The 24,325-nt window shown below is 31.3% G+C and overlaps 3 protein-coding genes across 5 annotated transcripts; 2 read left to right on the forward strand and 1 right to left on the reverse strand.

Moving 5' to 3' along the window:
* The first annotated feature begins 818 nt into the window (after positions 1 to 818).
* Positions 819 to 4,748, forward strand: LOC18034322 (auxin-induced protein PCNT115). Its single transcript, XM_006423674.2, has 5 exons — positions 819 to 1,185; positions 1,396 to 1,596; positions 2,205 to 2,377; positions 2,473 to 2,575; positions 4,166 to 4,748. Exons 1-5 carry the CDS (start codon positions 970 to 972, stop codon positions 4,502 to 4,504), a joined length of 1,032 nt encoding a protein of 343 aa, XP_006423737.1. The 5' UTR covers positions 819 to 969; the 3' UTR covers positions 4,505 to 4,748.
* Positions 4,749 to 13,972: 9,224 nt separating this feature from the next.
* On the forward strand, positions 13,973 to 18,261 carry LOC18033691 (probable aldo-keto reductase 2). 3 transcript variants are annotated; one of them, XM_006423676.2, is made up of 5 exons: positions 13,973 to 14,493; positions 14,699 to 14,896; positions 15,480 to 15,652; positions 15,759 to 15,861; positions 17,637 to 18,261. In XM_006423676.2, the coding sequence occupies exons 1-5, from the start codon at positions 14,278 to 14,280 to the stop codon at positions 17,973 to 17,975; spliced, it is 1,029 nt and encodes a 342-aa protein (XP_006423739.1). In that variant the 5' UTR covers positions 13,973 to 14,277; the 3' UTR covers positions 17,976 to 18,261. The 3 variants fall into 3 exon arrangements, with proteins under 3 accessions (XP_006423739.1, XP_006423738.1, XP_024035246.1); XM_024179478.1 differs by having other exon boundaries at positions 14,425 to 14,493; positions 14,695 to 14,896; XM_006423675.2 differs by lacking the exon at positions 14,699 to 14,896.
* Positions 18,262 to 19,663: 1,402 nt separating this feature from the next.
* On the reverse strand, positions 19,664 to 21,606 carry LOC18034292 (universal stress protein PHOS34). The gene is made up of 4 exons (XM_006423677.2): positions 21,245 to 21,606; positions 20,967 to 21,061; positions 20,364 to 20,485; positions 19,664 to 19,890 (listed from the first exon to the last, which is right to left on the reverse strand). Exons 1-4 carry the CDS (start codon positions 21,423 to 21,425, stop codon positions 19,803 to 19,805), a joined length of 486 nt encoding a protein of 161 aa, XP_006423740.1. The 5' UTR covers positions 21,426 to 21,606; the 3' UTR covers positions 19,664 to 19,802.
* Positions 21,607 to 24,325: the final 2,719 nt, after the last annotated feature.

Consider the following 24,325-nt stretch of genomic DNA (forward strand, 5'->3'; position numbering starts at 1 on the left):
TTCAAACTGGATTTTTTATAAGGATAATGAAAGGGTGCCAATAGCTTCACTGAAAAAAAAAAAAAGCATTATGCACTCGACTGACTTCACTTTCACTCAACAATGATCCAGAAACTAAGGCCCACCAAGCCCATTTTTGTAGTGCTTATTGGCCATAAATTCGTTCGGTTCAATTTGCTAAAAAATCAACCGAACCGAACCCAATGCTTCAAAAAATTATAAACCAAGTAAGAACCGAACTTGATAATTGAATATGTTCGGTTTGGTTCAGTTTTATATAGGCTCATGAAATTTAATTTTTTTTATATTAACGAAAAATTTTATAATTTTATACTTTTAGCTTAAATTTATTTTTTAAGCCTAATTTAATTATAATGACTAATTATTCATGTTTTATGCAAAAATATCAATAAAAAAATTATTGTATATAAATTAAATTTATTTTTAAATTTTAACATCAAACTGATTATTTTTAATTCGATTTAATTTAAATTAAAAACTGATGAATTTATATTTTCTTAATTATTCAAGTCTTACTAACAGAATCGAGGCCCAACCCTTTTAAGTAACGAAATCAACGTGTATAGGCCTATAAATTAAACCACCGCATTTAGCATGCGAGATGTTGCTTTGAATAAGACAATAAGTGAATAATTAATTTCGATATTTAATTAATAAATCCAACTGTTGAAACTGTTTTAAGGAAAAACACGTTTTTATAACTACATTATTAAAATTATAACACGTATTTTTTTATATTTATCATTCATTTAATGTATATGGCACTAATTTGTGCTTTATGCGTTAATCAGGCCAGTGCTAACGTAATCAATTGCGTTATCAGTACAAGTGTTGGGATCATCATCGATGTCATCGATTCACCCACCAACTCTTTTGTTCTTCTTTTAAACAATCTATTTATACATCCTTCGGTGAGTACTTATAGTTTATATCAAAAAAAAAAAAAAAATGGCGGGGGCAGTGAAGAGAATCAAGCTTGGTTCACAAGGTCTAGAGGTTTCAGCACAAGGCTTAGGATGCATGGGCATGTCCGCCTTCTACGGGCCCCCGAAGCCAGAATCCGACATGATCGCCTTGATCCACCATGCCATTAACAGTGGCATCACTCTACTTGACACCTCCGATATTTACGGGCCCCACACCAATGAAATCCTTCTGGGAAAGGTAATAATTTGCTGCCGCTCTCCCCTTTCTTTCAAAGGGTATGGCTAGAATTGAGTATAAATTAGTGGTAGTTGGTACATTTAGCTACCTAGTAAAAATTGGGTGTTTATTGAACATTTTAGTGCACAATTTTGTCACAAATATCTGTGAAATGGGCTTTTGTTGTTTATGTAAATATGTAATCTTGTTTTAATTTGTTTGGGGGAGCAGGCTTTGAAGGGAGGAATGAGGGAAAGAGTTGAATTGGCTACTAAATTTGGTATCAGCTATGCGGATGGTAAAAGGGAAATTCGCGGTGACCCGGCTTATGCGAGAGCTGCATGTGAGGCCAGCTTGAAGCGTCTGGATATTGATTGTATTGATCTTTATTACCAACATCGCATTGATACACGAGTTCCCATTGAAGTCACGGTTTGCCCCCCTTTTTTGTATATGTCTCAGTCTTGATTCATTATGAGATTTTTTTTTTTCCTTTCCCCCTCTTCCATTGCTTAATTCTTTCATTTTTTTCACTTGCTTGTCATTTACATTTTTTGGCAATGTGCTGAACCCTGTTATTTACATCATCTGATTTATTGTTTGGTAAAAGTTAGTTAGAACCTGAAAAAGAGAAAAATGAAAAGAAAAGAAAAACAAATCTATTTAACTAATAGCATGCATATTAATTGTCTAATCATCAAAGAAGATGGGACAATATCTTATTTGATGACTGTCAATAAGAAAATGCATTTTGTCTCGCTGCATGCTTGACGGAGAGACTTTTTGATCATCATGAATAACCCCTGAGCAAGTAGTGGCATAGTGCAGTGCTTGTCACGTCAGGAGCGGTAATCCCTTTTTATTTTAGCAGGATTTCTTTATTGGAAACTTTTTTATTAAACTAACAATCTGTTATGGTAATGAAGTGTGATTGTCTCGAAACAGTCTCCATTTATCGTTATGGACTTTTTATGGATCCTATCTACTTATCAATCTTCCTATTGAATATTCACTAATTCTTTTTTGTATCCTTTTGGAAGATTGGAGAACTCAAGAAACTAGTTGAAGAGGGTAAGATAAAGTATATAGGTCTGTCCGAGGCTTCTGCCTCAACAATTAGACGAGCTCATGCTGTCCATCCAATAACAGCTGTGCAGTTGGAATGGTCCTTGTGGTCACGAGATGTGGAGGCAGAGATTGTTCCTACTTGCAGGTAAGGGAATACTGAATTGTTTGTAGATTTAAAGGAAAAGAAATTATGAGAGGAATTGTTTAATATGTGCCAACGGAAACCTTGTGATTGCCCAGGGAACTTGGCATTGGAATTGTTGCATACAGTCCTCTAGGACGAGGATTTTTTTCCTCAGGGCCTAAGTTGGTTGAAAGCTTTTCAAAGGAAGATTTTAGACAGGTTTGTAAATCTACCAAGCAATTACTAGCATTTGGGATGAATTACATGTGCATTTAGCCTTAGAATGTTTTCTAGCATCATTATTGTAAGTTTGCAAGCCTGGCAAGCACCTTCTCTGAAGGTACCCTGGATCGACTTGCATAAAGCTCTGAATTTTTTTTTTTTAAAACAACCTGTACCTATAGTTCACTCCAATGAAACGCATGGAAAATCTAGAGTAATAAGAAAATTCAATAACTTAATACACTCCAAATTCATGTCCAGTTGACATCATGGCTACCAAAACTTACTCATCATTAAGTAAATGTCTTTTGTTTATTTCTTCAGTTAGAAGCTCATGCGTTTCAGATTGCTGTTCACATTACACCTGTTTAGTTTTACTCTATACTAATGAAATTTGTTATAGTTTTCAAATGTGCTTTCTGATATCATGTATATTAATTTCTTTGAAAATAAGTCGTATTTTCTTTGCAATGAAAGTATGAGGAATTGCATATGCAAGTTTTGTTAATTCTTAAAAAATTTAACATGAAATTAAATATTAAATGGATGTACACAATAATGCGTCCCCCTAATATCGAGTTGAAGGTTAAAGTCCTTATCCGGGTTTGGATCATTAAAAGGACACCCGAAAAAAAAAAAGGGTATTGTACCCTTACCTCAACTATTGCTGGATCCTCAAGAAGTTTAATAACTAGGACTCTCCAAGACTTCTTCATTATTATGGTAGTTTCCATATTGTTGCATTGCATTTTTGCATTGCTTATGCCTTATGCTTCCTAAAGTGAAATTCCATTGACCCATCCAAATGGGGTTTACTCCTTGTGAGACATTTTCTTCAGTTCCCAAAATGTTTTTCCATAATTCACCTCTTCTCTTTGCGAGAAGTCCCTTGACTAATCATTTTGTCAATTTAAGACACTGGAACAATTACAATTTTCTAAAAACAACTTGATTCAGTCTTACGTAGTTTTTCATAACTACATCTATTGTTTGCCTAATTTAACATTTTTTTCCTGATCCAAGGATCATAGGAATCATAGTGAAGCTATTCTTTTGCCTCAAAGATTGTAACTCAATAGTTTTGGATGGAATCAGAGTGAATGCAATTAATCCACAGATATGGAGGAGTGCTCTCTGATGGCAATGATATGTTACCATGCATATCCATCTCGCTATTTCATGTAGTTCTTTTTTTCACCTTTCGGTATCTTTCCAAGCATTTTCATGCAGTCCCTTTAACGTTCATATAATTTATCCTGCCCTAGGACATGTTTTAGTAGTTAGCTGCCTCTGATTATAGAACTGTAAGCTAATCAGCATCTTTCTTCTCAGATTCTGTAAGAATTAGTGAGATTGCCTACTGACATGCATGAAAACAACACATACATCTCATACCAAAGCCATTAACATCTTTGAGCCTTTCTTTGTGGACAAGTCTGTATTCTCTAGCATTTCATATTATTATATGCAGCAGATTAGGGCTTGGTACACTTAGGAACCCAGTGAAAGTGTTTTATCCAAAATGTTCTTTCTTTAAAGGTTCAGTTTCACTTTTAGTGTCAAATGTTCTTTTTCTAATTGTTGCAGTATCTACCGAGGTTCCAAGCTGAAAATTTGGAGCATAACAAAAAGTTATTTGAGCGTGTTAATGAAATAGCAACGAGGAAAGGATGCACCCCATCACAGCTTGCATTAGCATGGGTTCATCACCAGGGAGATGACGTATGTCCGATTCCTGGAACCACTAAGATTGAGAACTTCAATCAAAATATTAAAGCTCTGTCCGTGAAACTAACTCTAGAAGAAATGGTGGAACTTGAATCCATTGCTTCAGCAGATGCTGTAAAGGGCGATCGGTATGGGGGTAAGGCATCTACTTACGAAGACTCTGAAACTCCACCTGTGTCTTCATGGAAACCTTCTTAAAGGCCATTGGTATCCTGTCATCTTCGACCGTGTTGCACAGTCCTCAAGCATATTGAGAGTTCTATAATTGCTATGAGTTCCTATGTTGTGTTTGGAATAAAATCATTGTCTTTTGCATGTGGATTCTATTTGTATAAGATATAGAGGTTGGATTTAGTGTAAGCAAAGGATATGAGACACATTAAATAAAACAACACGGCTGTAATATTATTCTGAAATTTCTGGACCCATTGACGATCCTGGACTTGTGGTGTAATTGCTTGCTTATTGGTTTACCAGATGATTGTGTACGACTATTTTCTTGACCAGTGGCCGAGGGGGCCGACATTTTGAGGGCCCCGGCTTTGAATATCAGTCGCCGGGCCGGGGCTTGCATTACCATCGGGCCTCCATTACCATCAGTAGGCCCGTTGAATAAATTTTGCCTGAGGAGTTATTTGTTAATCTACTAAGCCTTAAATTTTATTAATTTTAATTTTGTTAAGATTTATTTGTTTATTTTTTACCATTTATGTATGTTTTTAAATATTTATATACGAATAAAAAAAGTAAATTTTTGTAATTTTCATCTAATGAGAAGATACATGAATGAGAAAAAAATATTATATTTTAAAATATATTTATAAAATATATTTATTTCTTTTAAAACAGTAAAATTTAATTTCTTTTTTCGTTTTAATTTGCAAGCACATAAACGGTACTTTACTCTCACAGTAAAAGTCAATTCGGCTGGTCAGTATTCGGATTAATTTCACAAAGTACCCTTCCTTTTTGACAAATGCTATTTCATCCCTGCTTGAACGACAATATTCAATGTGCACCCTAATTAATGAAAACATTTGTTAATGCCAAAAAGAGTTTTAAAAAATAAAAAGTAAAGTTAAATATTCTATGAGAAATTAAGGTGGCGTTTGTTTTTTTGTCTGAAATCTGAATAGACCTGAATTAGTCTGAATTCTGAATAGATCTGAATGTCTGAATCTGAATAACATGTTTGTTTTTTCGTCTGAATCTCGGAAAATAAGTATTAAGTTGTTTATTTTTTTCAACTGAAAAAGCTGAAAATATGTACTTTTACTTTTGTATCCTTATTAAATTTAAAAGTCAAATAAATAATATATTAAATACCACAATATTTTAACATTTATAAGTAAAACTATATTCAAGTGAATACATAATTATTTTAGAATTTTTATATATAAAATACCATAAATTTTAAATTTTATCGTATATAATATAAGAAAGAAAAAACAAGGATATTTTTGTGGGATAAATGTCTATGGGTGAGTTTTGAGATAGACATGAAAAATAAATTATAAAACATGGATATTTTTGACATTAGTAAGTAATTGACTTAATTCAAATTTCTCCATTAAGTAAAAAGCTAAAAAAATTGGCTTATTTTATTAAGTCAAAATTATCTAAAAAGTCTCATTAAGTTATAAAAACAAACACATCTAATTAACTTAATTAATTAAGTTAAGTCACTTTAAGTCATTAAGTTAAAAAACAAACGCCACCTTAAGTATATAATTTTTCTAATAAGACATTTTCGAATACATATATACTCAATTGTTATTGTTCTAATAAGATATTTCCATTTCGATTTTTTTTAAGTATTACTATTAACATTATAAATACAGAAAAATTTAGTAAGATCATTTACATTAATAAGCATGAGAAAATATAAATTTTATTTATTTTTAATAAATTTTAATATTTTATTATTCAATTAATATTCAAAATTGTAGATACGGAAATGTAAATAAAAATATCGGTATGATTTTTTTATTTAAAAAATAAATAATTTAATCTTATATTTAGAAGATATTCATGGAAAAAAAATTTGTTAAAATTTTATATATTTTGACTTTACTCTTAAAACTAGCTTCACACAATTAACATATGGGAAAATATGACTGTACACCTCGTTAATTCATTATAATTACTCCACTCCAGTATTTCAAAATGTCATTAATCAATCTCAGCCATTAGTTTTTCTGTTAAATTTAATTAAGGGTGGTGTAACGATATTCAATTTATTTGGTTGTACAGTAAAATTTACCCTGAATTTTATTTTCTAACATATAAAAGCCTAATTAAAATTCTTCTTTTATCCGACTAATTATCATTGGTAGATTTATCATGGTAGAATTTATGTCAGAATTTAAAAATAAATCACATGTGCTATTGTACACATAAAAAAAAACACTACATACTTGATATATTTTCTTTTAAATAATTTTTGTTGTTGACTATGTTATTTTAAAATCTATATTTTTGTAGTTGATTGGTTTTTTTTTTTTTTTCAAATCGACACTAGATATTGTTTATATAATATAAACTAATTATTTTATGGAATTATTTAACTTGAAAATATTTCTAGCACGTAGATATTAAGACTGTGGAGCTGGCTTTACAATTTACAATCTTGGATTTGATTAATTAAAATCTTGATTGATTAAAATTTTAGATTGTAAAATATCTACAGAATTATAACAAGTTAAAAAAGAAAAACCTTGAGATTAAGAATCTAAATGAGAAAATGGAAACAATTTGGACATAGAGGATTCATGTGTCAAATATCTAAAAATTTGTGATTTTCTTGGAAATGTTAGAGAAAAAAGGGTAAGCAGTGTAAATAACTCATTTTTGGATAAGGGTGGCAATGATTTGTTTATTCGATTCGATGCAAATTAAATGAGTTTAGGTTTGAAAAAAATTGATTTGTTTAATAAATGGGTAAATTCGATTCGATTCGCTTATTAAATGAACCGAATCCGGGTTTGAGGACATTAATTTGTTTATTCGTTTAAGATTCGTTTAATAAATGCATTATAAACTAATTGAATATGATCCATTCATTTAAAATTTGTTTATTATTCGTTTAATCAAATTACTTATTTATCCATAAATATATATGAAAAAATTTTAAAGTTTGAAGACTAATATAGTAATTATAAATGATAATAAATTTGTATTTTGTAAGATGTTAAATTTTGTCTTTTTATATTTTATTTTGCTTAATTTTTATTATTAATTATATTTTTGCAAACAAATTCATATTAAATTCGATTTGTTGTAAATTCATTGTAGGATAAACGAATAGTGAATGAATCCATATTCGATTTGATTCATTTATTAATTCTACTAAACGAATTAAATGAATCAAACCGAATATTCATTTAATAAACGAATTGAATCCGAAACCTAAGATTTCAATTCGTTTAATAAACAAATCAAATTCAAATCAACAAAATTTTAACCTAATTTATTTAAAATTTAATTTAAATACGATCGAATTATTCATTTTGCCACTACTATTTTTGAGAAAAAAAAAAAAAAAGAAAGGGAGGCCACTGCCAGTCTACCATTAGCAAAAGTAACTACAGTAGATGTATGCAAGTCTTTAGTTTTAACCAATATTTCGTTTATATTTGACCTTCCACAGTCTTCCCCGTTTGTCTGTTTTTCAGTTTTCTCACTAAAATTTTCTTGCTTCCTTTTGCATCCAGAAACGAGGAGATATTTTATTCATTCTCTTGTCGTTTTTGTTGCTGCAAGTAAAGAGATTTTAGAGTAATTTATTATACTATATTCGCTTAATAAAAATATGACATATGTATATTTATTTAAAAAATTGTTATATAAATAATAATTATATTTAGTTCATGTACATATGTTATATATGGGTGTTGAGACTTGAGTAATTTAATTAATAGAAAGTAATTGAGAAAATGGCAGAGATAAGAATGGCAGAAATCCCACGGGATGAGGACTCTTGGGAATTTTTCACATTCGGGGAGGATACATGAATAAATTTTTACTTAATTTCTTATTCGGAGAAGAGACATAGATAATTTTTTACCCAACTTCTTATTTGGAGAAAAGATAAAGATGAGGTAAAATCCACATCCCCTCCCTATTTTTTCCATTTTAATTTTAATTTTAATTTTTTAAATTATTAGTAAATAAATAATAAAATGTCAATGATTAATTATTAAATATTAGTATAAATAACAAATAACAAAGTAAATTATATTATTAAACTTTTGGGCCTAATTGATTAGAGTCATATTTGGATGAGAAAGTTATGCCACAGATGGAAGATTTTAATATTGAGTTGGTGGAAAACAAATACCTGTAAGTATATTATATTGGCACGAATTGCCAGAAATATTTTGGCAATCCTAATTACAATTGTTGCTTCTGAATCAATTTTTAGCACTAGTGGAAGAACAAGAGAAGCAGAAGGCGCAAGAAGTAAATATTTTTATTAGAAATATTGATTAAGTATTTATATCCATTTAATTTATTTCATTGTTGATATAAAAATAATTTTTTTTTATTGTATGATTATGAAGATTGAGGAAGATAATTATTATGTTGATTTGTATTTTGTAATGGATTAATGTTAATGTAAGATATATCGTCAAGTTTTATTTTTATTTAAATATAATTAAATTAAGATAAAAAATATTAGTTATTTAAGAATCAAAGACCCTCGAAAATTCTCTATTATTATTTAAGGAGGGGGCGAGAATTTCCTAAGATAATTTTGTTAAGGATAGCAACATGTAAAATATCAAAGATTAGTACGGGAGGTCGGTCTCCTTCCTTCCCCATTGTAATCCCGAGGCGGAGACAGTGAAGAGAATCAAGCATTCAAGCTGGGTGAGTCGGTTCACAAGGTCTGCAGGCTTCAGCACAAGGCTTAGGATGCATCGGCATGTCCGCGTTCTAAGGGCACCCCAAGCCCGATCCCGATTTGATCGCCTTGATCCGCCATGCCATTAACAGTGGCGTCACTTTTCTTGGGTGCTTAGGGAACAATTTAGCGAACATTTTAGTTACAAACGTGCGTCGGTACGTGAATTATCCTTTTTGCTCGAGATTATTCATTATGACAAATCCAAAAACAATAACTAAAAGGGTGGCGGTTTTCTTGTGTTGATCGCGTTTAGCCACTAGAACTGCTTTAACAAGTTAATATAAATTTAATAAGGATGGGCTATATGCACTCTGAAAATTATTTTGAACACTCATATTTTTATAAAAAAATTTATTACAAAAATACCCACGATATAAATTACTATTAAAGTTACTTTATTATGAGCACATATAATATTATTACTTTGGACATTCATTTAGGGCACTGCAATTAATGTTTAATTTTCTTACTATTTTAAATCTTAAGTTTTTTCTTCCAAATATCTTAAATAAATATCTTATGTGTAGTATTTACAATTTATCTTACGATTTGCTTTAAAATATCTTATGTGGCGTCTATATTCTTGTACAATTTACTTTAAAATATTTTACAATTTACTATAAAATATTCAGTTGATGAACAGGCGTCTGTATTCTATATTTCATGGAGGACATGGCTTCAACTCAAATTTCCAATGTTAATTCAGAATGCATAATGGATTATACTAATGAATTCATCAATCATAAGGTGGGTCTCATTTTACAATTCATACGTCTAATGTTCCTTTGTTAATATTTATTTATTTATTTTATATGTAGATATTTAAAAGTAAGGAAGAGTTAATTCATTGGACTCGTGAAGTTGGGAGGAAAAATGGTTTTAATTATGATCAAGAGATCTAATTTTGGTAATGGTGCTCAAAAACCAAGGATCACCTTTTGTTGTGAGAGAAGTGGACAATATAGAAACACGAGAACAAATGAAGAGAATAAAAAAGAAAAGCAACCAAGGACTACTGGCACTAAGAGATGTGGATGTCCCTTTACAGTAAATGGCCATAAGTTGGACACTGATGATGATTGGGTATTAAAAGCAGTATGTGGAGTACATAATCATCCAGCTGCTGAGCATCTTAAGGGGCATTCTTATGCAGGAAGATTGTCAAAAGAAGAGACTTTGTTGTTAATTGATATGTCTACGATTATGGTGCATCCAAAAGATATTTTTATTGACATTGAAAAAGAAAAATCCCAACAATATCTCAACAATAAAGAATATTTATAATGCACGTCAAAGGTATAAGGTAGCAGAGATGGGTGGGAGATCACAAATGCAACTATTATTAAGTAAGTTATCTGAACACAAGTATATTGAGTGGCATAGAAGCTTTGATAATACTAATATTGTCAAAGACTTATTTTGGGCGCATCCTGTCAGTATAGACTTGTTGCATGCATTTCCATGTATCTTACTGATGGATTGCACTTACAAGTGTAATAGATATAATCTTCCCCTACTGCAAATTGTGGGAGTGACATCCATTGAGATGACATTTCCTGGTGCTTTTGCTTATCTTGAATCTAAGCGAGAAGACAACTGCACATGGGCATTGACTAGATTAAAAAGTGTATTGGATGATAGTGCTATGCCTAGAGTCATTCTTAGTGATAGAGTCTTAGCTTTAATTAATGCCATTGAAAGAGTATTTCCCAATGCAAAACATTTGTTATGTAGATGGCATGTAAACAAAAATGTAATTGCAAAGTGCAAGAAATTGTTCGCAACAAAAGAGATATGAGAGAAGTTTATGATGAGTTGGAATGTATTGGTATTTTCTTCCAGTGAAGATGAATTTATTACTCGCTTCAATGCTTTGCAACAAGATTTTATATCCTATCCACAAGCAATCGAGTATGTGACATTTACATGGTTGGATAAATACAAGGAAAATTTTGTTTCAGCATGGACAAACAAGATCATGCATTTCGGAAACTTAACAACGAATAGGTATAATTTTATTTTCATGCACCACTTCATAGTTAGCCTATCAATTTAAAATTCATATATATTAATAAATTTTTAATTTTTATTACTATGGTGGAAAGTTCACATTCGAGGCTTAAAAAGGAGCTTGGCACGAGTCAAGGTAATTTTGAGACATCTTGGACAAAGATCCATTCTTTATTAGAGTTATTACACACGAACATCAAAGCTTCATTTGAAAAAAGTTTGACAGTAGTACAACATCAATTCAAACCTGCTGAATTTAAAGAGCTTCGAGGCTTTATTTCTATAGCTGCATTGCAAATGGTGTTAACTGAGTCGAAGCATGCTAATTCCATTGGTATTGATGTGTCCGCGTGTGGTTGTACAATTCGTAGTATACATGGTTTACCGTGTGCTCATGAGATTGCAGAATATAAAAGGGAAAGTCAACCTATACCTTTAGAATGTGTTGATTCACATTGGAAGAAACTTGACTTGATTCATAATCATAATAAGAGAAAGGCAGAGATGAGTTACCAACCGATATTTGACTTGATTGCCAAACGCTTTAATGAGAATGATGATGATACGAAGTTACATATTCTACAAAAGTTGACAGAAATTGCTAATCCTCAATCTACATCTCTTATAGAACTAGAAGCTAAGAAAAATACATGTGGTCAACCAAATTCAAAAGCTAATGCATCGACCCATCGTGACCCATCTGCTTTTGAGATTGTTTTATCAGGAAAAGAAATTTGTTCGCCTACAATTGCATTCATGAGACCTACAGTGAAAGTTAATGGAAATAATCAACTAAAGCAAAAGGTATTATTTTAATTGTATTAGAATTATTATATATATTAGCAAAAGGTATTGTTTTAATTGTATTAGAATTATACACACACACACACACACATACACTTATTTCTTAACTATAATTTGTATTTTCACATTTTTTCCCTCATATATTGTTGCTAGGTGTATAAAAAAAAAATCGCTCAAGTCAAATCCATTTGTTAATGAATTTCCAGTTGCATTGCAATCATACATTCATCATATTAAAGATGTCGCACCTGATGGTAATTGTGGGTTTAGAACGCTAGCCGACTTAATGGGTTTTGGTGAGAATGGATGGTTTCAAATGAGGAATGATATGCTAAATGAGTTTTAGTTGAATATGGAGCATTATAGCCATTTATATGGGACATATGAGAGAGTCAATATGAGAGAGTCAATGAATTAATTCATGCAATATCACATTTTGAGAACTGTCCAGGATCTGACAAATGGATGACAATGCCTGACATGGGACATCTTATTGCATCAGCCTACAACGTTCTGGTATTCCACTTATCGATGAAGCAATGCCTTACCTTCCTTCCTCTTAGGTCCAAGCTAATACCTACAGATTCTCTTAAAGAGTTTGCTATTGGTTTTGTAAATAACAATCATTTTGTAGAGGTATTTTTTTAATATTTTTTGATTTTTATGTTGAATTTAATAAGCAATTCTACTAATTGAAATTAATCAAACATATGTAGGTGTTCTTGTTATCAGGCCATCCTATCCCCCCTTAAGCAATCAATTGGCAAAGATTTCACAGTTTTTGTGCCAAAGGATGGGAGACGATATATAATCATCGCATACAACATTTCAAGGAAATAATTGGTGGCGACGTAGCTATAAAAGAAGTAATAATAGATGTTGACAAGAATTATCAATAGATTTCTTGATATATTTTTTTGGACGATTAATTCTTTTTTGTATGACTATGATTTGGCCAAAGGATATAATGTTTAATTGATTTATTTGTTTGAGTGTATATAGCATTTTCATGAGTGTGTAGAGTAATTAAGAGGATTAATTTAAAAAGGATTAAGTGAAGGCTTTGTTGGCATTTTAAAGAGTGTACAGAGTATAATTTATTTTCTTAAAATTAATAGATGAGTGTACATAGTAATAGAGTGTTCAAAGTAATTTTTAGAGTGTATATAGCCCCACCCATTCAATAATTGACCATAGTAGATGGGTGTGATTACACAATGGTGAGGAAAACTACCCTACCACCATTTTTGCATGTCTTGCTCTAGAAGCATCTTTTTACTTATAGGTATCAATCATGAACCATTTACATTACATTATGTGTTAAAACAATCAGTAAAAACATTCATAAAATACACAAGTACAAAATAATTAATAAAACTTAAAATATTTTAAAATTACTTAGTACGAGATGAACGACCCAACATCACGTATCGTATTTAGGTGAAATTAAAAGTGATTATCGAATCAGTTCGTTGTTGATTTCAGTTCATTGTTGATTTTAAGAGAATCAAAAAAACTATAACCTAAAATAAATCTAAATCTGAATCAAACATACACTGATCAATTGACTTTAGATCGGTTTTTGGCTTATTATTATTATAATTTTATTCATTTCTTAATTTTTAGTTTTTATTTTTATTTTTTATTCACCAATAATAACATGACACATATTTGAATTTAAAAATATATTAAATTTTTTGATTTTCCGATTCGGTTCATGATTCTAGAATTAAGGGGAAAAAAGAAAAAAAAAAGAACCAATTTTTTATTGTGTCAAAAAACTGAACCAAATTGATAGTTTCTGGCCACAGGCGAGACACGTGACAAGATTACAATTATGAACTTTCTGATCAGTCAGTAGTAAGCCACGAAGCCTAGAGCCAATATCCAGATTCCAGAATAAATTGTGGCGCGTTCCGAGATAAAAGGAAACGTGCAAGAACAAGAAATGAGGGGACCAGATTTAACCCTTTAGAATGAACGGGCATCTCAAGCTAATAGCTGAAAATCTGTCCATAGGTAGTGACAAAGAGGCACTGTTGAGGGGGTTCCATTATTCTTCGTTCGTTGATCACTTTTCTTATCAATGGTGGCTTTTCCATCATAGGCGGAGGGAAACACCTTAGTGTTGCACTGTAACAGAACCAAGAACATATACACACCACACACACACACACACACACAAATACATCTTTCAGTGAGTGCCTTAACATAATATAGTATCAGTAACAGTAACAGTAACAAGGAAATGGTGGGGACAGTGAAGAGAATCAAGCTAGGTTCACAAGGTCTGGAGGTTTCAGCACAAGGCTTAGGGTGCATGGCCATGTCCTGTTTATACGGGCCACCGGAGCCCGAACCCGATATGATCGCTTTGATCCACCATGCCATTAACAGTGGCATCACTTTACTCGACACCTCCGATATTTACGGACCCTACACCAATGAAATCCTTGTGGGCAAAGTAAGAATTAGCTTCTCTTTCACTCTTTCTTTTAAAGGGTATGTTTAGAATTGAGTGTAAATAAAGGGTAGTTGGTGAATTTAGCTGCCAAGTAAAATTTGGGTGTCTGTTGAGCAATTTAGTGCACATTTTAGCTGCAAACGTATTCCAAATGGCCTTTTGTTGATTTTTTTTTTTTAATTTCCTTTCCTGGTTTGGTAGTTAGGCTCTCAAAGGAGGAATGAGAGAAAGAGTTGAGTTGGCCACTAAATTTGGCATCAGCTTTGCTGATGGAGGGAAAATTCGTGGTGATCCGGCTTATGTAAGAGCTTGCTGCGAGGCCAGCTTGAAGCGTCTGGATATTGATTATATTGATCTTTATTACCAACATCGCGTTGACACTAAAATTCCCATTGAAGTCACGGTTTGCCCCTTTTTATCTATATCTGTCTCAATCATGTTATATTATGATGTTTTGTTCTTTCATCGCCCGAGGCTTTCGTGTGTTCTTCGTTTTAGCAATGTGATTGAACTCTGTTATTTACATCTTCTGACTTAATGAATGGTGAAAATTAGGTAGAAACTGAAAAAGAGGGGGGGGGGGGAGGGGAAGAAAAAACATTGATTGTTGTGTTATGAGCAGTACAATGAATGCACACTGATTGTAGAACCGTCAAGGAAGATGGGATTTTGTCATATTTGATAACTGTCAGCACAAATGCATAGCATTTTGTCTTGCTACATGCTCGACTGAGAGACTTTTTTATCATCATTAATGAAACTCTGGACAAACAGTGCAATGCTTGTCTTGTCATGAGCAGTAATCCCCATATGATTTAGCTGTATGTCTTTGTTGGAAACTTATTAGATTAAACTATCATCTTATTTGGTGATGAAGTATGATTGTTTTGCAACACTGTCCCCTTTATGTTCTTTATACAGATCATATCTTCTTATTGAGCTTCCAATTGAACATTCACTAATTCTTTTTTGTGTTCTTTTGGAAGATTGGAGAGCTCAAGAAACTAGTTGAAGAGGGTAAAATAAAGTATATAGGTCTATCTGAGGCTTGTGCTGCAACAATTAGAAGAGCTCATGCTGTCCATCCAATAACAGCTGTGCAGTTGGAATGGTCCTTGTGGTCACGAGATGTGGAGGCAGAGATAGTTCCTACTTGCAGGTAAGGGATTAATTAGACCAACTGGATTGTTTGGAGTTGAAAAGAAGAGAACTTTTATGAGCGGAATCATTTAACATATGCTAATGAGAACCCAGTGATTGCTTAGGGAACTTGGCATTGGAATTGTTGCGTATGGTCCTCTAGGACAAGGATTTCTATCATCAGGGCCTAAGTTGGTTGAAAGCTTTTCAAAAGACGATTTTAGAAAGGTTTGTAAGTCTTCCTAGCAATTGTTAGCATTTGGAATAAACTACATTAGCTTTTAGCATTAAAATGTTTTCTAGCATCAATGTTGGATGTCTGCAAGCTTGGCAAACACCTTCTCTTAAGATACCCTAGATTGACTTGTGTAATTATAGAGCTCCAAATTTTTTCTGCAACCCATACTTATAGTTCACTCTAATCTAATCCAGCAGAACTTGACTTAATTAATTAGTATTATTAATTTTAATTGTTGAACCAGTTCATTTTGGTCTTCAAACGAGCACTGACGTTACTTGTATGTAGATGGCAAGGAAAAACTAGATCAATATGAAAATTCAATCAGTAATAACTTAACACTTCAAAATTCATATCCAGATGATGTCATGGCAACCAAAACTTATTCATGATTAACTAAATAATATTTCTTGCTTCACGTAAAATTCATGCGTTTCAGCTTGCTCGTATTTTCATTACTATTGGCCTATTTATTGAATGTTCAAACTCTGTAACCTGTAAAACAATAATTGCTTCTGTTCACATTTGTTTAATCACTCAATAATAATGGAACTCTTTTTTGTTTTGAATTGTCATTCATGATATCATGTATATTAATGTCTTTGAATACGAGAGATTTTCGTTGCAATGATCATAAACGCAAATTTTTTTTATTTTCTCAGAAAAATTTAAGATGAAATTAGTATTCAAGTGACGCCTAATGCCCCTTCAATCGAATAGCCTGTTTTAAGGTTAAATTCCTTGTCCGCATTTGGATCATTAAATAGAAAACGAAAAATGTTTCCATCACCTTAACTAATACTGGATCCTCAAGAAGTTTGATTGCAAGGATTCTTTCTGTGTTTTTCATCTTTGTGGCAGTTTCCATCTTTGTCATATTTGCATTGCTTATGCATCATAATGTGAAATTCCACTGATCCATCCAAATTGGGTTTGTGAGGAAAAATGTTTTTTTCCATAACCCTATCCTATATTGGAGAAGTCCTTTTTCTTTTCTTTTTTTTTTCAGGTCAATTGAAAACCACTGTAACAATTTTCTATGTACAACTAGGTTCAGTCTTACATCGTTTTTCATAACTACAATCGTGTGCTGAAAACCTTCTACAAGCTAGTTAAAGGATTTGAAATTCAGGCTTTTAAATCATTTTCAGGTCTTCTGCTGGAATCTATCATTTTCTTCCAGATCCAAGGATCGATGTTATTTTTTTGCCTGAAAATTGTGGCTCCATAGTTTTGGGTTGAATGAGAGCAAATGCCATTAGGCTACAAATATAGTGGAGTGATCCCTGATGACAGATCTGTTACCGTGCATCTGCATCTGGCCATCCCTTTGAGTCCTTTTATTACCTTCTGTATCTTACTTGACATTTATCTGCTGTAACTTATCCTGTCCCTGGGCATATAGGTGTTTTTGAACCTGCTCAAGCCACTCTTAATATACCTGGCTCCGACTATAGAACTTTTTGCGCATAATCTTTTCAACTTCTTGTAGAAATCAGCATGTTTTTTCTCAGATTCTGTGAGAATCAGCGAGATTGCCTACTGACATGCATAGAACATCGTCTACATCTGAGGCCAAAGCCATGAGCATCTATGAACATTTCTTAGTTGATAATTCTGTACCATCCTTCAGAGTAAAATTTGAAGCAGATTAGGGGCTTGGTATACCTAGGAACCTGTGAATCTTTTCTCTCCAAAATGTTCTGTCTTAAAGATTCAATTTGACTCTTTTTAAGTGCTGAAAGTTCTTTCCTAATTGTTGCAGTGCATGCCGAAGTTCCAAGCTGAAAATTTGGAGCATAATAAAAAGTTATTTGAGAGTGTTAATGAAATAGCAATGAGAAAAGGATGCACCCCCGCACAGCTTGCATTAGGCTGGGTTCACCACCAAGGTGATGATGTGTGTCCCATACCTGGAAACACCAAGATCGAACAGCTCAATGAAAATATTCAAGCACTCTCAGTGAAATTAGCTCCAGAAGAAATGGCTGAACTTGATTCCATTGCTTTGGCGGATGCTGTAAAGGGTGATCGATATCCAGATGGAGTAACTACCTACAAAGACTCTGATACTCCACCTCTGTCTTCATGGAGACCTTCTTGAAGGAAGTGGATATTCTGCCTTCTGGGTACCCTGTTGCACATTTTACAAGCATAACAAGTGTTTTGCAATTGCATTGAGTTCCTATGTTGTGCTCGGGGTTAAATCCTTGTATGTATTTTGTAAGTAGGTTTAATTAGATTTAAGAGCTTGGATTCGATGTAATCAAAATACATCAGACGCATTAAATAAAACAAGATGGCTGTAATGTTCTGAAATTTCTAGACGCGTTGAAATTGTGGACCTGCTTGCTTGTGATTAGAGATGGCAATGGGCCGGGCGGCACGTGGCACAGTATGGGGACAGCACATGTCCGTACAACACGGCACAATATAAGTACGTTTCGGTGAGATACGTAGCATGGTACGGCACGCATGTGTGCTGAGTCAAACTTAGAATTTTAGATATGTGGGTCTTAAAAACACGTCACAATTAGAGATGAGTTAAACACGGCATAATAAAAAAGCCTACAATAAATACATTTTATTTTTTAATAAAAGTATTTAAAATTTTATGATTTTATAAATAACTTGAAATTAAATTTTTAAATTCATTTAATTATTAGTTTAAAAAAATAATATAATTTATTTATATTTATAATTTATTAAATAAATAATTGATATCATGATTTTATAATATGCATTAATATTATTGTGAATTATGATATATGAATTTAAGTAAATCCAAGTTAACAATTAAGTTAACTCTTAAGAATATTTATTATTCTTGTTGTTGTTGTTGTTGTTGTTGTTAAGTATTAAAAAAAATTATAATACTATAACATTAAACTTAGTAATTAATATCAAATTCTCCTACTATTATTAGTTTATTACTATTGAATATGGACTTAAGGTTTGAATTTTCAATTCTATTAAATTTGAATAAAAGTATAGACCTAAAAAAATACATAAACTTGAAGAAAGTATGTCAATAGTTTGGCATGTACTCTTACTCTTAAATTTTTTTTTAACTTATTAGACTTTTTTTCTTAGGCACGGCAGGGTATAAGCCACAGCACGGCATGGCACGTGTGGGCACAACACATAGCCTAAGCAAAAAAAAAATTAGGCACGGCACGACACGACACAAAATACATCGCGGGCACGAGCACGCATGAGCTTTTCGCCTATTGGCTATCTCTACTTGTGATGCAGCTATCTAGAATACAACCAGATAAATTAATAGCAAGGATCCTAAAAAATTTATTAATTCAACAATTATTAATTATCATTAAATTAATAAATTATTAATTTATGAATATTTTTCTTATTTTAAAAAATATGATCACGTTGATAATAGTTTTTTTTTTCAGAGAACCGAAAACAGTAATTAACGAGTTGTATTATCCTAATAGAATGGGTTTTAAGTAGCTCTTACACCAGAATTTTATGTGGCCATCAAATTATTAAAAGTATCATGAAAAATAATAAAGAATAAAAGGTTGAAGCTGGCATCTTTCCTATAGAACCTGCCTGGATTAATTAAAAGTTATTATAAATATTTAAAATCAAAATATTGTCGTAATCAACTTAATTTTATGCACCGTGGACAGTACAGATTCATGCTATCATTCATACTGTGATTAAAATTCTACAGAGGGGAGGGTAAAGAAACAAGTGAGTGAAGAAACAAGGAGAACATTAATGAACATAAAACATTACTATGAAACATTTGAAGCATATGAACTTTGATGAAACGTTTAGATGTTTACATAAATATAAGTTAAATTATGATATTTGATTACATCCCAAATATAAGTTTAAATTATGATACTTGATTACATCCTATTTTATTATGTGTGTACTAATCATGAAGCAGAGTAACTGCAGCTCAGTGCTTGGTTTTAGGCCTCTTCACTATCATCACCGTGCAATGAGCATGATGAGCACAATAATCACTTACACTGCCCAAAACCGCCCTGCAAAAGAATCGATCTCGGTTAGAAATCATCAGAATCCCCAACAAGAAACAAATGAAACCTACTAACCCTCTCATTCAACAAAATTTGTAAACCCATAATACGTATGACATTCCCAGCAAAAGAATACTGAAATAGAAAGAAAAGTGTAGAGAAGGCAAATCCCAAATTAAATTTTTAGCATCAATTTGCATTTGGGTGGCCAGTCAAAGAAAAGCGTTTGACCACATCTCAATGACATTTTTCCACTCTATTTTCATCTGGTTACAGCTACTCCATAATAAAGAATAAAAAATTGATTCATATAAGCTTGTACAATAGTACACGATCTATTTATAGTTTATTTACACATACAGATTTGAGTCCTCTTTATGATTGAAAAATATGAATAATAACCAAAACAGTTCACCATACCGAGTTCCACTCGAGAAAATATGAGATACCAAATGAAACAACTTATAGTAGATTTATACCTTTTGATCGCTCCATAGCCATGACTACCAACAACCAATATGGAGGCATGATGCTTCTCTACAGCCTCACAGAGGATATTTCGAGCATCTCCTTCCACCACCTCAACAACAAAGTCATGCACCTAAACAAAACAGAACTACTAATTTACAGAAATGATACCAGAAGGGAAACAATTGTTAAGTATACGTATTATAATCTGGTATACTAAAATTGGGGAAAGATAAAAGGATAAGCGTGAATACTTACAACTCAGATCCACCAATTTAGAAAGGTTAATTTTGGATTATCGATCACAAAATAACAGTTCTCGAAGTACCTCTAAACTATTCTAAACCTTAACTTACCTCAGTTTGGGTTCAAAAAATTAAATAAAAATTGAGAGTGCATTGATGAAAAATTTTTCATCTTCTTAACATAAATTAGGGAAAGTTGATGTTTATAAGAGTATTTTGAAGATTATCATTTCACGAGTGGGGCAATCTAAAGATTTTTAAACTGTACTACAAACGTGTATCTGTATATAGAATCTCAGACGATCCCAAGATTGTAATTTATTTATAGATTGTAATATCATTAAAAAGAAATAACAAACTAATCATTACCGATTTACTGCTACAGATTTCTTTAGCCTCCTCCACAACCCTTGCAGCAATCTTCTTGAAATCTGAGTCCACATGAGGCAAAACCTCGACAGCTCCTGCGATAAATTAAAACTAAAAACCAGTTACTTGATCACCAAGAAAGAAAGACAAAACAAACAAATTAAAATCGCAAACTAAAATCGAACAAAGGACAACAAAATCTATTACTTAATTTTTAAAACATGCAAAGCAAGGACAAATGCCAAAGGATTAATTAGTTAGATTTATAATTACTTTACCAGGTCCAGCGAGGCCAATAACAGCTGAAGGGGAAGGTCTGGCGTGAACGATGACGAGTTTGAAAGGAGGATTTACAGTCGAATTTGCGAAGAAATGATCGAGCGTCCATTGAAGCGCGTACGTGCTCTGCTCGCTATCGTCGATCCCTACCACCATCGTTTGTGTCTCCGCCGTCGCCATTGAGACGATGTCTACTCAACTTTTTTTTTTTTCCTTTTTAGCTGTGTGTTATTCAGAAAGTTGCAGAGTTTGTTCGATTTCTAATCTATATATAAGCGAATAAATCTAAGAGACAGCGAAATGATCATACTTTTTATCTAGATAAGATGAGAACGTAGCAAGTAAAGGAGGTTGCGGGCGATTGGCGGAAAGTGCTTTAATGAGTCTGGCGTTTAATTTTGAAAAGTTAGAAAAAATTAATTTTAGTATTTATTTTTTAGGGTTATAAATTAATTTTAAAATATTAAAATTTAATTTTAATATTTGGTAAATTATTTTTAGAAAAATCACTTTATTTTATAGTGGATTTTCAGAAGTATGGAATGAGTAATTTTTTAAAATTTAATTTTGAGAATTAATTTTACATCTAATGCTTTCACTCACACACAGATAAAAAGTAAAAATGTAAAATTAATCTTATTAATTAGAAAATAAAATCATTAAATTTAAATATATTATTATTATTATTATTATTACTATTTATATTGTGATAACAAAATAAAAAATAAACTACTAGTATAAAATATTTATTTTAATTATTAATTATTTTCTATGCACATAAAAATTATTTTATAAATATGTTTATAAATATCTAAATAAATTTTACTTAACGTTTATTTAATTCAGTTATTTATATTCTTATAATAAATAAAATTTACCAAATGCATACAATTACTTTTCAAACTCACAGCAATTTTAGAAATAAATTTTATGAAATATTTAATTAACTTTATTCGTAGCTGATTATTTTTATATCGTAGTTAACAATAATTATTTTAAAACCTTAGTATTATCAAATTGGCCTTAAAACTCAAACCTTTTTTCTGGATGTTTTTGTAGTTTTGTTATCAACTTATCAGATAGGGAATGTTTTATTGTAATTTTACAACCCATCCCATATTAACATGGGCCAGGTCCAGTTCGAGGTATCAAACCCAGCAACCTACAACCAATAATTTTTAAGAAAAATTATCCACCGTCCACCTGTTTTTTCACCATTTTTTAAAAATACACAAATCTTTTTTTTTTTTTTTTTTTTGCAGTGCTCCACCTAAAGTTAACATTTTTTTCATTGATTCACTCTCGTTATTATTAACATTTATGTATCCACAATATTGATTTTGATGATAACAAACAAAATTAAGAGTGATTAACCTTTTAAAAGAGGAATCAATTTGTGGAATCATTCTTTAAATACATGTAAAGTTTGTCATCATCAAAAAAGGGGAGATTGTTAATATTTATGTTATTATGTATCCATAATATTGATTTTGATGATAACAAACAAAATTAAGAATGATTAACCTTTTAAAAGCACAAGTTATTTTTTATGCTTTTTAAATAAATCATTATCTTCATATTATAAAGGTTTTATATTTAATGAAAAATGATTTTATGAAATTGGTTGTTTTTCAAGTTTATGGTCTAATTGAAAGTATTACTTGAAATTACGAAAATAGACTTGTTTGAAAAGTTTCATAAAGTTTTGGGCCATAGTTTTATTATTGAAAGTTTTGGGGTAAAATTATAATTTTAGAAAATAGTTAATTGTAGCAGTCACTGTAGCAAATGGCTAACCGACATCTTGATGATGGCTAGCCAATATCAAGTAGAATTGAAGAGTTGCCTCTGGACACTAACGGCCGACAACTTGAAAATTATGTCCAACGGTAACTTGGACTAGTCAAAACAGCGATCCAACTTCGAGTTAACGGCGATCCAACTTCGAACAAAAAGTCAATAACGGCTAGTTTTCAGCTCCAACTATAAATAAAATCAATCAAATTCAAATAAGGATGGATCACAACATTATCATTGAGCTTGTAATCGAGAATACAACATTCATTAAGCTTTAAATTCGTTCTTGATTTATTTGTTCACACATTGAGTATAGATTTGTAATCATATATTTTGTGTGAGAGAAAAACACATTTGTAATCTTTGTTTTGAGTGATTTTAAGTGTTGGGATACACTTGGGTTAAGAGATTGGGGATAATCTCTTGGTGTAAAGGTTGATTGACATATGTGAAGTCAATTATAAGTATTCTTGAAGCCTTGGGAGGCTTGGATAGTGAAATCCTTAAGCCAGGTGACCTTGGAGGCATGGATGTGGGCAGGGATTGCCGAACCACGTAAAAATCATTGTGTTTGCTCTTTGTTCCCTTACTCTTTTATTATTATGCTTTATTAAATTTATTGTTTTTGATTTCATTAGTGGTGTGTTTGGCACACTGTATTGTATTATGTTGTATTGTATTATTTTAATACTGGTGTATTGTATTTGCTGTATTGCATTAGCACTGTATTATAATAATGTTGTACAATGGTTGGTGCTACACTGTACTGTATTGATTTTTTAATTAATTTAATTTAAATATTATATTATATTAATGTTTTATATTATATTAATATATTTAAATTGTATTAATATTTTATGTTATTATTTATATTATTATTAATTTTAAATTAATATTATTCAAATTTAAATATTTTTATTAGTTATAATAAGTTATAAATTTATTAATAAATAATAATGTAAAAATAAAAAATAATATACTATTATTGAATGATAAATTATTTATTTATTAATTTCTATTAATAATTTTAATGTAAAAACAAAATTAATAAAAATATTATATTAAATTAAAACTATATTTATTTATTAATTATTTTAGTAGTATAATAATAATAAAGTAAAAAGAAAAGTCAAAGGAAAAAGAAGAAAAAAAAAAGCAAAGCTAATGCGTCAGTGACGCATTAGCCCCCTACCTTAATTCCTTGTAAATTTGTTCCAAACATGGGTTTAATATTATTTTAATGTAAACAGTATTTTAATACCCTATAATACAATGTACCAAAC

The sequence above is a fragment of the Citrus clementina genome, unplaced genomic scaffold (assembly GCF_000493195.1).
Source record: "Citrus clementina cultivar Clemenules unplaced genomic scaffold, Citrus_clementina_v1.0 scaffold_8, whole genome shotgun sequence".
NCBI lineage: Eukaryota > Viridiplantae > Streptophyta > Magnoliopsida > Sapindales > Rutaceae > Citrus > Citrus x clementina.

Coding starts and splice junctions, on each gene's coding strand:
- LOC18034292 (XM_006423677.2), bottom strand. CDS start 21,425: ATGGCGACGGCGGAGACACAAACGATGGTGGTAGGGATCGACGATAGC. Junction 20,486..20,966: donor AAATCTGTAGCAGTAAATCG/GTAATGATTAGT, acceptor TGTTTTGTTTAG/GTGCATGACTTTGTTGTTGA. Junction 19,891..20,363: donor GGCTATGGAGCGATCAAAAG/GTATAAATCTAC, acceptor ATTCTTTTGCAG/GGCGGTTTTGGGCAGTGTAA.
- LOC18033691 (XM_006423676.2), top strand. CDS start 14,278: ATGGTGGGGACAGTGAAGAGAATCAAGCTAGGTTCACAAGGTCTGGAG. Junction 15,653..15,758: donor GAGATAGTTCCTACTTGCAG/GTAAGGGATTAA, acceptor GTGATTGCTTAG/GGAACTTGGCATTGGAATTG. Junction 15,862..17,636: donor CAAAAGACGATTTTAGAAAG/GTTTGTAAGTCT, acceptor TAATTGTTGCAG/TGCATGCCGAAGTTCCAAGC.
- LOC18034322 (XM_006423674.2), top strand. CDS start 970: ATGGCGGGGGCAGTGAAGAGAATCAAGCTTGGTTCACAAGGTCTAGAG. Junction 1,597..2,204: donor GAGTTCCCATTGAAGTCACG/GTTTGCCCCCCT, acceptor TCCTTTTGGAAG/ATTGGAGAACTCAAGAAACT. Junction 2,576..4,165: donor CAAAGGAAGATTTTAGACAG/GTTTGTAAATCT, acceptor TAATTGTTGCAG/TATCTACCGAGGTTCCAAGC.